This window comes from Desmodus rotundus, chromosome X, assembly GCF_022682495.2.
Source record: "Desmodus rotundus isolate HL8 chromosome X, HLdesRot8A.1, whole genome shotgun sequence".
NCBI lineage: Eukaryota > Metazoa > Chordata > Mammalia > Chiroptera > Phyllostomidae > Desmodus > Desmodus rotundus.
In genome coordinates this window covers 49439380-49453219 of record NC_071400.1, presented here as the reverse complement: position 1 = coordinate 49453219, position 13840 = coordinate 49439380, and the positions used below count along the sequence as shown (strand labels likewise).

The 13840-nt window shown below is 39.1% G+C and overlaps 1 protein-coding gene across 5 annotated transcripts in view; it reads left to right on the top strand.

Moving 5' to 3' along the window:
- DCX (doublecortin) overlaps positions 1 to 13840 on the top strand; it is a 185709-nt gene that overhangs the window by 143652 nt on the left and 28217 nt on the right. For 4 of the 5 annotated variants that reach the window (XR_008426005.2, XM_053917476.2, XM_053917475.2 and 1 more), the window contains exon 5: positions 319 to 441. Coding sequence is in view for 4 of the 5 variants with exons in the window: in XM_053917476.2 (XP_053773451.1) it covers positions 319 to 441 (123 nt within the window). In the remaining variant the exon portion in view is untranslated. Of the gene's footprint in view, positions 1 to 318; positions 457 to 13840 lie in introns of all 5 variants that reach the window. The other variant, XM_045188520.3, reaches the window with a different exon arrangement.

Below are 13840 nucleotides of genomic sequence, written 5' to 3'. Positions count from 1 at the left end.
TGACTGGTCTTTCCAGTAATGACTGAGTTGACTAATTACCTACCTAACCTGCTTTTCAACTCCTTCCCTTGTTTTATAATCCAAGGGTGTAAGCACCTGATTTAGCCAGGTGACTTTTGAAAGTTTCTCCCATGCCTCCCTCCTCAGAGCCCTCATTCTTGCAAAAAATGAGGATCACCTTGTGGTCCTGAGCAATTAGGTGCTTTGACCTGTAGTGGTTATTCCAACTTCCACAGGTTGGTAATATGCAAAGTAGTAATATACCAACCTCTCTTAGTAGAGCCAGGGGAGAACTGAGTCTGTGTCTTTTTCCACCAGAATGCCGAGTCATGAAAGGAAACCCTTCAGCCACAGCAGGCCCCAAGGCATCTCCAATGCCTCAGAAGAGTTCAGCCAAGAGCCCTGGCCCCATGCGCCGGAGCAAATCTCCAGCTGATTCAGGTAACGACCAAGATGGTGAGTGTTCTTCTCCTAACTGTGTATGATGATTTCATTCACAGAAGACAGTACCTTCTGCATGCAGAGGATGAGTCCCTTATGAACACCATTGTATCTCCATGATACCAATTCTATGAATTCAGACACCAAACAGTCAAACTTGTTTGGAGTCATGGAGACACACCTGCAATCCTGATACTATGCAAGTGGATGCAAAACAGAAATCTGGCCTAGTTTGCAGTGCTTGCTGTAATGCTTATTGTTGTGATTGTCTTCATTGTCATCATCTTCAACATCATCCAGCAAAAGTATAGTAATGAAATAATCTTCAAACATAAATTTGAAGTAAAAAATCAGAAACAAAAACAAGACGTTAAAAAATGCCACCTATAAGTGTCAACATAGTTGATACACTTGAGCTTCAAATTTGACTTTGAACTTTGTAACATTAAAAAAAAAGAAACAAGATAAATTGCATCATTATCACAATTAGAAAATGCTAAGTTCTGAAAGAAAACAAAGATTTGTCATATAGGATTGTATCTAGTGGATAGTAAGTCATCTGAAAAATGTGGTCTATTAACTACTGTCAATTCATGAACAATTTATCACTGTGACGAGATTAGGAGCTTGTGCCAAATGTAAATCATGCCACTGAATAAACCATTTACTTCACCTGACTCTTTTTTCATAACGTGATTTTATTGATGAAAGCAGAAGTATGTTTGTTTATGTTCTGGTATAAAGTTTTGTACCTACACTTTGAGTGACAGTGATCTAAAAGGCAAAAGGCCATACTCAAAGTTTAGAAACTTAGAAGACTCATGCACAGACAATTTGAATTCTTTATGGTAAGGAAATTATGTGGTCCAGAAGAACTTACACAATTATCTTCCCAAGGCTCAGTGTTTACCATGAGAATTCTAGTTTGAGAGCCTTGGGGCAGAGAGCACAAGCACCCTATCTCTCTCCTTCAATTTGAGACAGCTTGAGCTACCTATTGGCTTTGAAATGCCCACAGTCTAGAAAAACATCCTGTCATGCTGGCCTCACAATGCCAGGAGCATTCATGTTACCAGCCATCTCTTTATTCTCAGGCAGAAGGAATTAAACTGTGAAGAGGCAGTTTAGTGTTTTCATACTTCCATGTGTTTGCACATGCTGTTCCCCTGCACCCTGAATGCTATCCCTCTAATCATCTACTCTTCTTTGCTTGAAAACTCCCATTCATCTTTAAATACCTCAAAAAGATAGTTGTTATATTCTCTGCAATATCATAAGATGCATAAAGTAAGTATTTATCTGTCTACCTCTCCAACTCAACACTGGGCTTCTCAAGAGCTAGGGGTCAAGTTCCTTTTTGTATCTGGGCCCTAATACATAGTGCCTGGGTCCTAGTACATTCTCAAGTAATGCTTATAAATGAATAGATACGTGAAAGCACCCGTTTCACCAAATATGGTGCTAGATATCCAATAAGCATTTAGGTAACATTTGCTGAAGGAATAAAAATGCATGTGTTTGGCAATATTTTGGTTAAGTGTACATAATAGCACATGAATCTATCTAAACAAATTTACATTGCTCAAAGTACAAAGACCTAGATTTTAACACTTGGATTGCAATGAATTTGTTTGTATAGATTATAACTGGGTCTTGCAAAAAATTATTTCAAACACTTGGTCAAGATCATAAAGTCTGGCAATAATCACTTAGATGATCATTTTTTCAGAAATATCACTGGGTATTTCTGGGATTTCTAACCCATAATACTTACCTCTTGTTATGAAACAAATTGTCCCAAGTCTGAGTGAGTTGAGCAATACACATTTGTTACCTCATAGTTTTTGTGTGTCAGGAATTATTTTGTGGTTTTGCTGGGTGGTCCTGTCTGGCCCAAGATATCTCCTATAGTTTCAGTCAAGGTGTTGGTAGGGAATTGAGTCACCTGAAGGCTCAAGTGGGACTTTAAGATCAACTTCCAAGATGGCTATTGCAGGATCTTCATCCAGACTGAGTGATTCAAAACAATGAACAAGGAAGATGTAGTGCGTTTTATAATCTAGTCTCCAAAGCCACATGCTGTCACTTCTGTTGTAAGCTATTCATTAGAAGCAGTAGCAAGGCCTAGTCTATATTCAAGGGGTGGGGAATTATGTTCCACCTCTTGCAGGGAGGAGTATCAAAGACTTTATGGACCTAGTTTTAAACTACCACATAACCCATGAGTTAGAAATGCTGAGGAAGCAGAAGCATGAAGTAAATGGATTCTCTTTGCAGACTCTATCCAACTGGGTTACCAGCACACATGAACATAATCACCTGTAATTAATAATTTATACATGTCAAATCATTGATCTTCAGCATACTACCTACAGAATTTCCCTTCTACAAAATATGCATGTCACTGATTCTAAGACATTAGGGATAGAGCACGAATGCATAAGGACTCAGTGACTATTTGTCAGACTGAAAGGAGTTGTACTAGATCTCTCAACCCAAGCTTAAGTAGGCAAGATATTTGCTTGCTCCTTCAGAACTCCCTTGCTAAAGGGAAGGAATGAGGATATAGTCACACATACAAAATAAAAAGAGTAACAAATTTAAAGAGGGGAAAAGAGGACTTCACTTGGCAGGTTTTAGAATTACAAGGAACCCCTATTCCTTCCCTACCAATATAAAATCTAAACTGGTGTTCTCAGCAGCAAAAATTTAAATTTCCATTTCATATAGTTCATGAACATAAGTAAAACCTAACTCCAGTCTAGTCAGTTTCCATGAACATTTCCAATTTCCTGAACATTTGGGCTCATCTCAAATGATGGTCTAGAGCCTCCACATGATTTCAGCCCCAAAGAGTAAAAGGATCCATGTAACATAACTTTGCCCTTTCCATGGCAGTTTTTTTAGAGCCAAGTTCAGAGAATTCATTCAGTGAACATTCCATGGGGAAAAGTAATCTCAGGAAAAACAGTATTTTAGGTAAGGATGCTTGCTATTTGACATACTCAGTTCTCCCTTGCCACCCCTACCTCACTCAGGATCATTCTAACCTATATTATTATATGGAAGAGGAGAGGGAGACATCTCTCTAGGAAGGTCCAGTTAGTTCCCAGCTTTGTGATGAGGGACATTTTAATCTTTAAGACTGGGCTTCCATTTTGGAACACAAAGAATGTGCATGTCTATAAAAATCATTCTCCATTGTTATCAGTTATTTCCAATTTACAGAGTTGTACTATGGCTTCTGCAGAATCAGAATCAGAGAATCTGAAGGATGAGCTACAGACAACATGTACTTTTGGATTAGCATAATTTTCCCCTTACAGACATTAAGAAGAAAGAATTATTTCATAAAGTGTCAAGATTTTTCTCAGTTGTTAGTAAGGGGCATATGCAGGTTAATACACATTTAACCAAAAAACATTGGCATTAGATGGGGATGAAATGATTTGTTCTCTTCCAAGATGTAGTAGTGCTACCCTGTTACCATCCTGTGTTAGTCTGTCTGGGATCTGGGACTTTGGGATGGATTCACATTCCTTCATTCAACTTGAATAACTAAAGGTTATGAAAGATAAGCTACTTCCAGGGAATTTCAACTACCTTCATTTGAAGGCAAAGGAAAGCCAAAAATGTTCCTCTTTAACAGGGAGTCAAACTAAATGAAACATTGGATCAGTTCAGGTTCAGTTGAAGGAATGTTTTGATGTTATAGTTCATTAGAAAATACATAGTTTTGGTCCTGGTTTGAACAAGTTTGATTGATTTTCAAATATATATATTTGGTTCGATTCATGGTTCAGTTAATACCTGGGTTCAGTTTGACTTGAGGTTTAGTAAATTAATGCTATTTGGTCTGCAATTTGCGTCATAATTTGAATCCTTATTTCTTAGTCCTTCAGTTGTCTCTTTCCTGTTCCGCCTATGAATAAATCAAAATCCATCCACTTTATTCCCTTTGATTTAAATCTCTACTTCTGCCAATACTGAGTTTTCCCCAAATGAAATGTCTGTTTTTAAGTCCTAAACTGGTGTTTAGGAAGGGTTTACTATTATATTGCTATAAGGAGTTCATTCTCCCTGGGCAGAGATGATGGATGGACTCTTAGACTCCAAGTCCTGTTAGCCATGTCTGTATTTAAAGTAAGCCAAGGGACTGTGGTCAGCAGAGAAAATCTGAGCCCAGGAGGCTTTCTTCTATGGGATGTTTAAAGAAAACTTGTGCAGTGCCAGGCACATTTTGATTGACCCAGGACATGCCATTTTGATGAGGAAAGGTGACCCTGGCTTCAGAACTAAAGGAAGACATTTCTAGTGTGTCTGTTTCTATTTATGCCATTAATGTGTTAATTTTTCTCTTTATGCAACTAGGCCCAACTGAATTGAATTAAAAGAACAAAGTATGTTTATATGAAGGAAACTTTCCTTTTCCTTCCTTTCTTCCTTCCTTCCTTCCTTCCTTCCTTCCTGCCTGCCTTCCTGCCTTCTTTTCTTCCTTCCAAGGAGTCTCCAAGGAAGCTAATTACCCACCTTGGTAGGATGAGAGAATTAGAATTGGATAATCAGTTCGCTATTCTTTAACAGTAAGTCACTTTTGTAGCTACATAAGAGTTCCATTCCTCCTTCCCCCAACCAACGTGAACTTATTTCTGAAAGTCAAATGTTTCCTATTCCCAAACTCTTGAGAAAGAATGGCCTGTCTGCTAAAATATGTGGCCTTTGAAAGGGGAGATTAAGGGACACAAACAGCACAGGTGGAGTGGGGGAGGTTGGAGGAGTTCCACGGGAGACTTGTATTTGGGGGTCTTTCTCCTCTGCACTGAACATACTGCTTTAGGTTGCTTAAAATGGAGGGCCCTTGCTATTCTGATTTTCATGAATGTGACTGTTTCCACCAGTTCTGTTCAATGGAAACATGATGTGAGCCACAAATGCAAGCCTTGTATGTAATTTTCCATTTTATATTAGCCACAGTAAAAAAGGTCAAGGAAGAAACAGGGGAAATTAGTTTTGACAATGTATTTTACTTTATTCAATATGTCTAAAATGTTATAATTTCAACATTTAAACAACATAGGAAATTATTAATAAAATATTTTACATTCTTTGAAATTTGGTTGTATTTTACACTAACAGCACATCTCAGTTCTAACTAGCCACACTTCAAATGTTCAATAGCCACAAGTGACTAGTGGCTACTATATTAAACAACACAATGCCTTCACCATCTAAGAGAGGTCCAAAATAAGGATCTCTTTTTTCAAAGACTCTATTCATTTATTTTAGAGAGGGGAAGGGAGGGAGAAAGAGAGTTCAGAAACATCAATGTGTGGTTGCCTCTCGTACACCCCCTACTGGGGGCCTGGCCCACAACCCAGGCATGAGCCCTAGACTGGGAATCAAACCGGTGACCTTTTGATTTGCAGGCCAGCACTCAATCCACTGAGCCACACCAACTAGGGCCAAAATAATGATCTCTTACATGAATTAAGCACTCTGCAAAATATTTCCAAATCTGTAACCTCGTTTGTCACTCATAATAGCACTGTGAATTAGGTTAGGAGTGGATATTTACACATTTCTTTAGATTGGGAAACTAAAATATAAAGAGATTTAGTATCTGTGGTCTTCCCAAAGCCACACAACTATTTAGTACCCAAAAGCCAGGGTCCAGCTCTCCTGACTTCCTGGAAAGCAATCCTGCATTTTACCTGAGGCAGGATGTGGCAGTTCCAGATTGGTGAAAAGGAAGGTCACTGTAGACTGTTTCTTGCTTTTCTGCTTTCTTCCACCTTCCCTCACCTCCAGGCAAAGGATGTGGGGAGGTAGAGAGATGGGATGGTATATGTGTCATTCTTTTTGTGATGCACAGAACACAGCCATGAGTAATTAGGCAAAACCTTTGTTTACAGTGCCCAGTTATAGACATTCCATCAGCTCCCTTATTATCACCCCAAGAGAAGTGATACCTTTGGCAAAGCTATGTGAAGAGAACAACTTCCCATCCCCCTACCCCATTCTGATTCTTTCTAATATCACAGCTTACGTGTAACGTAAATGGAAAAACAGCTTTATATCTAAGGCAACTGTCTCATTGTCATTGGAGAGCTGCTAACCAAATGGTTGGATGAAACAGTATAGTGGGAGCTACAGGACATGGGATGTAGTGTTGTTGTTTTTGCAGCAACCTGCCACATCTTGGGATTTCTGTTTAGATACAATTGAATCTCCAGAGTTTTTGTGGTATACCTAGTAAGGCTACGTGCTATAAGGAAAAGAAATGATAAGAAAAATTCACTGTCACTAAAAAGCTTATAATTTATTTGGGGAACCAGTATACATATAAATTTAACAAAAATCATCTACAAATAATTATATCATTCTTATTATGTGCCACACAACTCTTGTAATCACTTTACTTGTATTAACCAATTTAACATTTAAACAACCTTATGAGATAGGTACTAATACCCTCATTTTGGAGATAAAAAAAACTAGGGCTTACAAAAGTTAAGTGACCTTGCCAATGTCACACAGCTAGTAAGTGATAACACTGGGATTCAAACCCAGGCAATCTGGCTCCACAGTCCACAATTTAGCTATTGCACTGTGGTGCTAAATATGAGTTCATGAGTTACTTGGCTTGTTTAAATGCCAAGTAACTGTAATTGAACAATAAAAAAAAATTAAAAATTAAATCAACAAATTGGGGGATGAATGGGAGACATCTGTAATAGTGTCGATAATAAAAACTTTAAAACAAAAAAATAAAATCAATAAATTTAAAACATTTAAAGAAAAAAATTAAAAAATAAATGCCAAGGAAACAAGAAATACAGGAACTATTAGAGTTCATGGGAAAGAGAGCTTATTAGAGGCTTTGGTGCTAAAGGGAGGCTTCCTAGAAGAACTGGGACTTGGACAAAAGTTATATTTTTATTAAATATTTCTTCATATACAGTCGACATACAATATTATATTTCAGGAGTACAACACTGTGACCAGATACTTACATAACCTATGAAGTAATCAGCCTGACAAAGTGAACACTGAACTGACCCCATACATATTTATTAAAATACTATTGACTATATTTCCTATGATATGTTTAACATTCTCATGACTATTTCGTAGCTACCAATTTGTATTTCTTAAACCCTTCCCCTTTTTTACCCATCCCCCAACCCCCTCCTATCTGGCAACCATCAAAATGTTCTCTGTTTCTATGAGTTTGTTTCTGTTTTTTTATTCATTTTTTTTTAGATTCCACATGTAAGTGAAATCATATGGCATTTGCCTTTCTCTGTCTTATTTCACTTGGCACAATATTCTCTTCATTCATACATGTTGAAGATGGCAAAATTTCATTCTTTATTATGGCTGAATCATATTCCACTTATATATGCACCATTTCTTCTTCATCCACTCACATATTGATGGACACTTAGGTTGCTTCCATATCTTGGCTATTGTAAATAATGCTGCAATGAACTTGTGGGTGTATGTGTTATTAAAATTAGTGTTTATAGTTTCTTTGGATAAATACCCAGAAGTAGAATTGCTGGGCCCATCTTTGTCTCTTGTTATGGCCTTTGTTTTAAAGTCTATTTTGTCTGGTATAAGTACTGTTATCCCAGGGTTTTTTATTCATTCCTATTTTTGTGAAAAAATCTTTTCCCATACCTTTACTCTAGTCTTTGTGTGTGTCTTTTCATCTGAAGTTAGATTATTGTAGACAGCATATATAAGGCTCATGTTTTCTTATCCATTTAGCCACCATATATTTTGATTGGAGCACTTAACCCATTTACATTTAAAGTAATTGTTAATAGATATGTAGTTATTGCCATTTTATTATTCATATTTTGATTTTTTGCTCTTCTTAAAGAAGTTCCTTTAACATCCTTTTTAATACTGATTTGGTGATGATAAACTGCTTGAACTTTTTCTTGTGTGAGAAACTCTTTATCTATCATTTGAGTCTAAGTGATAGGTTTGCTGGGTAGAGTAATCTTGGTTTTAGATCCTTGGTTTTCATCACTTTGAATATTTCTTGCCAATCCCTTCTAGCCTGCAAAGTTTCTTTTGAGGAATCAGCTGACAGCCTTATGGGAACTCCCTTATAATTCACTAACTGCTTTTCTCTTGCTGCTCTTAAGATTCTCTTTTGGTCTTAAGACTTTGATATTTTAATTATGATGTGTTTTGGTGTGGGCCTCTTTGGGTTCATCTTCTTTTGGACTCTTTGTGGTTCCTAGACTTGTAGGTCTGTATCCTTCACCACATTCAGAAAGTTTCCATCATTATTTTTTCAATTATTTGCTCTCTCTCTTTTCCGTCTGACACCTACCCCTATAATGTGAATGTTGGTATGCTCGATGTTGTCCCAGGGACCCCTTAAACTACCTTCATTTTGGAAGGCTTCTTTTCCTTCTTTTTGCTCTTCCAGTTGGGTGTTTTCTGCAGCCTTATTTTCCAAATTGCTGATTTGACCCTCTGCTTCATTTAATCTACCGTTGATTCCCTCTAATTTATTCTTCCTTTTAGCTAGTGTATTCTTCATTTCTGACTGGTTCTTTGTTTATGTTTTCTATCTCCATTTTTACGTTACCTATCTCTTTGTTAAAGTTCACTGAGATCACTGGGCTCCCTTATAACCAGTGTTTTGAACCCTGAATCTGGTAGATTTTTCATATCCATTTTATTTGTTGTTTTTGTTTGTTTGGAGTTTTCTTTTATCCTTTTCTGGGGACATGTTTCTTTGTCTACTCATTTTGGATACCTCCCTGTATGTGTTTCTATGTATTAGGTAGAGCTGCTATGTCTCCTGGTCTTGATAGAATGGTCTTATGTAGTAGGTGTCCTGTAGGACCAACTGGTACAGTCTCCTTGGCCACCTAAGCTGGATGCTTCAGGTGTGATTTTTGTGTGGGTTGTGTGTGCCCTCTTGTTATAGTTGAGGCTTGATTGCTGTTATCACATCAATGGGAAAGAATGACCCTCAGGCAGATTGGATATAAAGAGTGGCAAGACTACAATGAGGAGCTGATATGCAGGGGCTTACTCTATGGAGCAGGATTCACTTTAGCAGGGCTCTGGTATCTGCCCAGTCTTCCTTTTGACTATGCCATTGGTGAAGGTGGTTGGGTGATGCTCTGGTGTTGTCTGAAGCTGGGCACCGGGTACATCATTTCTGGGGCCTCTTAGGGGATGCAGGCCAAAGTCAGCCACTGCCTGTACCGTGACTGGGGCCTCCTTGTATGAGCTACAAATTGATCTGCAGATGATGGCCACTTGCACTGGGTTTGGAGGTGTGTGGGAGAGCTAACCTGCAAACTGAGACCAGCTGCCCTTAGTGCCAGGCTTCAGGCTTCTTATTAGAGGTATGGGGCATGCTGAGACCGTGTGCTGCTTGATTGGGGTTTGTGAACCTTTGAGAGATTTTAGGAAAGTCTGCAGCATGAGCTAAGATAGGCCGTTTTTATGGGAAAAAAAAACAACAACACTGGAAGCAGTTTGGGTGTTTCTGAAAACTGGGTAGGGTGAGGTCTCAGGTAATTATCAGGGTGGAGTGAACAATTAGTCCTGTTGGTGGAGACTCAGATATTGGGCCTGCTTGTGCTTTCAGGGGGTCAGGGGCTCAGCAAAGGAAAAATGGCCTCTGCTAGGACTTATGGGTGGAAGAAAGCTGCCCTCAAGTCCTTGCTTGAAACCAAACAATTTCGTTCCTTCCCATATGTCCCTGGTGCATTTCCAGCTGCAGCCCTGGCACTGGAGCTCAGAGCCGAGGTGATCACCTGGGACTCCAGAAGCCCTCCATCTCACTCAGCCACAGTCCCTGCTGGTTTTCACTGCCATAAGTAAAAGGGCTTCTCTTTCCAGCACCGGAACCCTGTGTGGTGCTGAGAGCCCTTGCTTCTCATGTAGGAACCTCTGAAACAGAGATCTCTTTCCTGATTTTAAACTGCCACACATGAGTGTGGGTCCAGCCTGTACAGTGTCCCTGCCTCTTCTACCAGGCTTCTTGTGGCTTCTTCTGCATATGTTGAGTTATAGGACTTTGGTTCATCTAAACATCAGGTGATTTTGAATGATGGTTATTCTGTAGCTTAGCTGTAATTGTGTGAGGAGATGAGTATAGTGTTTACATACTCCACCATTTTGACTGGAACTCTGGGGAATTATGTTTCAACTTGTAAGGAAATGAGTATTTCTGTCAGGGAAGAATCAGAACATAGACCAGAGTCGGTGATGAATATAACATATCAGGGAACAGGGAGTCGGCTGTTAAATCTACATATCTAACCCCAATCTTCCTTCTGAATATCTGTTTCATTAATGCCTAAACAACAATCCTCCTTCTATGTGCCAAATACAAAGTATCTTAAAATTAAACACTTTTCTTCTCACAATAGAATCAGTATTATTCTACTCCCCAGGCCCAACACTTTGGTGTTATTTTGACTCTTCCCACTCTTTAATTCTTCATGTCCTCCATATGCTGCTGCCCCCATTGTTGAATCATTGGAACATCTCCATATCACTCACAGAGAAGTCCTTTCCTTTCCCTAATCACCTGATGCCTGAATTACTCCACAGACTCCTAAGTAGTATTTCTGCTTCAAATCTCTGTCCCCTTATGCACCTGTTGTGGTGCTACCACATTATTTGTCCTAAAGTGACATTTCCATTGTGTTACTCCCTGCTGCAAAACCTTCAATAGTTCCACATTGCATTCATTGACACCCTTTCTCACCATGCTAATACTGAGAGAGTAAAAAGAGAGAAGAGAGGTCCAAGGGCTGTGTTTGAGGAAGCACAGAAATAAAATGCAAACACCAAAGGTAATAATCTTCACTGAAGAAAATGTCAGTCCTCTAATGCCTGATCTGCTAGCCAAAGAATTAGTTTTGAGCCAGTAACGATTGATATACCATTACTTTTGGAAGGGGGCTTTCTAAATCAGTGCATATATATTGCATAATTACTCAATTCCTTCAATTTTTTTGGTAGTGTCCATAATAACATCAGTTGAAGATGTCATTACTGAGCCATTCCTTTGTACTACGTCACTTGGCTAAGCATTGTATGTATAGTCTGTCATGTAATCCTCAAATAATTGAGATGTACACCATACATTATTTTTATTCAAATGTTACAGATGTGGAAACAGACTCTCAGAGGTTAGGTTACACTCAAGGACACACATCTAGAGAATGGTTAAGCCAGGATTTAAAACCCAGACTGATTTCAAATCATGTGTTCTTTCCAAAAATTAAGAGCAGTGTAGTCTGTTCTGGTTTTTGCCCCCATAAAACCAGTTGTTAGCAAGCTTGCTTCTCCAGAAACATGTTCTCAGCAGAACCACCTTCAATGGAAAATAAGTGTTAGCATTTATTTTGAGAAAAAAAATTTTCTATTCCCCATCAGAAAGTTTTTGTGAAAAAATAATCCTGGAACTTCTAGCAACCTTCTTACCGATGCTCTCTCTCTTCTTGAGGGAAAATGATCTATGTCAAAATATTGCTGGAGGCCTTGCTGGTGTGGCTCAGTGGACTGAGTGCCAGCTTGCAAACCAAAGGGTCTCTGGTTTGATTCCCAGTCAGGGCACATGCCTGGGTTGAAGACCAGGTCCCTAGTTGGGGACACACAAGAGGTAACCACACGTTGATGCTTCTCTCCCTCTCTTTCTCCCTCCCTTCCCCTCTCTCTAAAAATAAATAAATATATCTTTAAGAATATTTCTGGAATGGGTACATATATTAGTTTTGCAACTGGGAAGACTGAGTTTTCTCTTTTATTTATAGAACTTCATGCTGTCCAAAACTCTGTAGGAAATATATTTAACATTCAAGTTATGGTATCTCACAGCCTATGATTGAATTTGGCCTGAGAACCAGCCCTATGATGAAATCAGTGAAGAACTGTTCCTGAGTCCTCAATTCTTGCTTCCCTAATTTATGGGTCTTTGGAGTTATTCCACTAAGCAGAAACAATTAGCCAAACTAATCCAAACATCACGTCCAACAGCTCTCTGGAAAGAATGTGTGAAAACCACAGGTTCTGTGTCTTTGCCTTGTTCTTAAGTAAGTTGAAACCACCTTGTTTCTAGCTGGTTGGTCTTCCAGAAAAAAAAAAAAAATCCTCCTAGCATATGTAGGGAGAATACAGGGTATCTTTAGACTGGAATGAAAGAACACTTAGAGCATTTTAATATGACAAAAAATGAAGAAGTAGATGAACTACGTATTGAGATCTCCCTCCACAAGGCATTAGGGAATTAGAGAAGACAAGACAGAGAACCAATAACTAAAAGGTCATGGTGCAAGGTATGTGATGTGCTAACCTTAAGGGAATTTTGAAATGAATTTGTAAGCAAATCCCCAAAACCTCCATCCATCAAGCAGAAATGATTTATACCATTTAAGCAAGTCCTACTCTCTCTAAGCCTCTATATCCTTATGATTAAATGGAGACCAGTGATTCTTAGCCACCAGTTCTCAGGGTTATCGGGAGAATCATGTGAATTTATATATGGTAAATCCTTTGAAAACAACTTTTGAAATAAAACTACAATGATGAAACCCTGGCTGGTATGGCTCAGTGGATTGAGTGTCAGCCTGTGAACCAGGGGGTCACCAGTTCGATTCCCAGTCGGAGCACATGCCTGGGTTTTGGGCCAGGTCCCCAGGAGGGGGTTCATGAGAGGCAACCACACATTGATGTTTCTCTCCTTTCTCTCTCCAGTCCCCTCTCGAAAAATAAATAAATGAAATATTTTTAAAAGCTGCAATGATTAAGACAGCTCTGAAATTATTATTATTGCTTCTTCTTGATAGACTGGGCTTGTTCTTAGTGAGCAATATTTCAAACTAGACATCAAACTAAAACCAATATGCTTGATTTTGTGTTGAGCTCAAGTGTTAGGATTAAAATGGAAGGGAGACTTCCGGCCAAGATGGAGGTATAGGCAGATACACTTGGCTTCCTCACACAACCAAAAGAAGGACAACAAATTAAAAAACAAAAAACAACCAGAACTGACAGAAAATCGAACTGTATGATAGTCCAACAACCAAGGAGTTAAAGAAGAAACATTCATTCAGACCGGTGGGAGGAGCAGAAATGAGTAGCCAGGGTGGAGAGGACTCATGGCAAGGAGGCGGCTAGAAGCCCAGGGTGGGCGTCACCTGGCAGACCAGATGAGGCAGCAGCTGGTGGACCTGGCAGTCCCACATTTGCGTGCAGATAAACCGGGAGGAACAACATGGGGGTTACACAGACTATGCAACCCAGGGTTCCATTGTGGGGAAATAAAGCCTCAAAGTCTCTGATTGAAAACACTGGTGGGGGTTGAGGCAGCCATGGGAGAAATCCCCAGCTTCACAGGAGAGTTCCT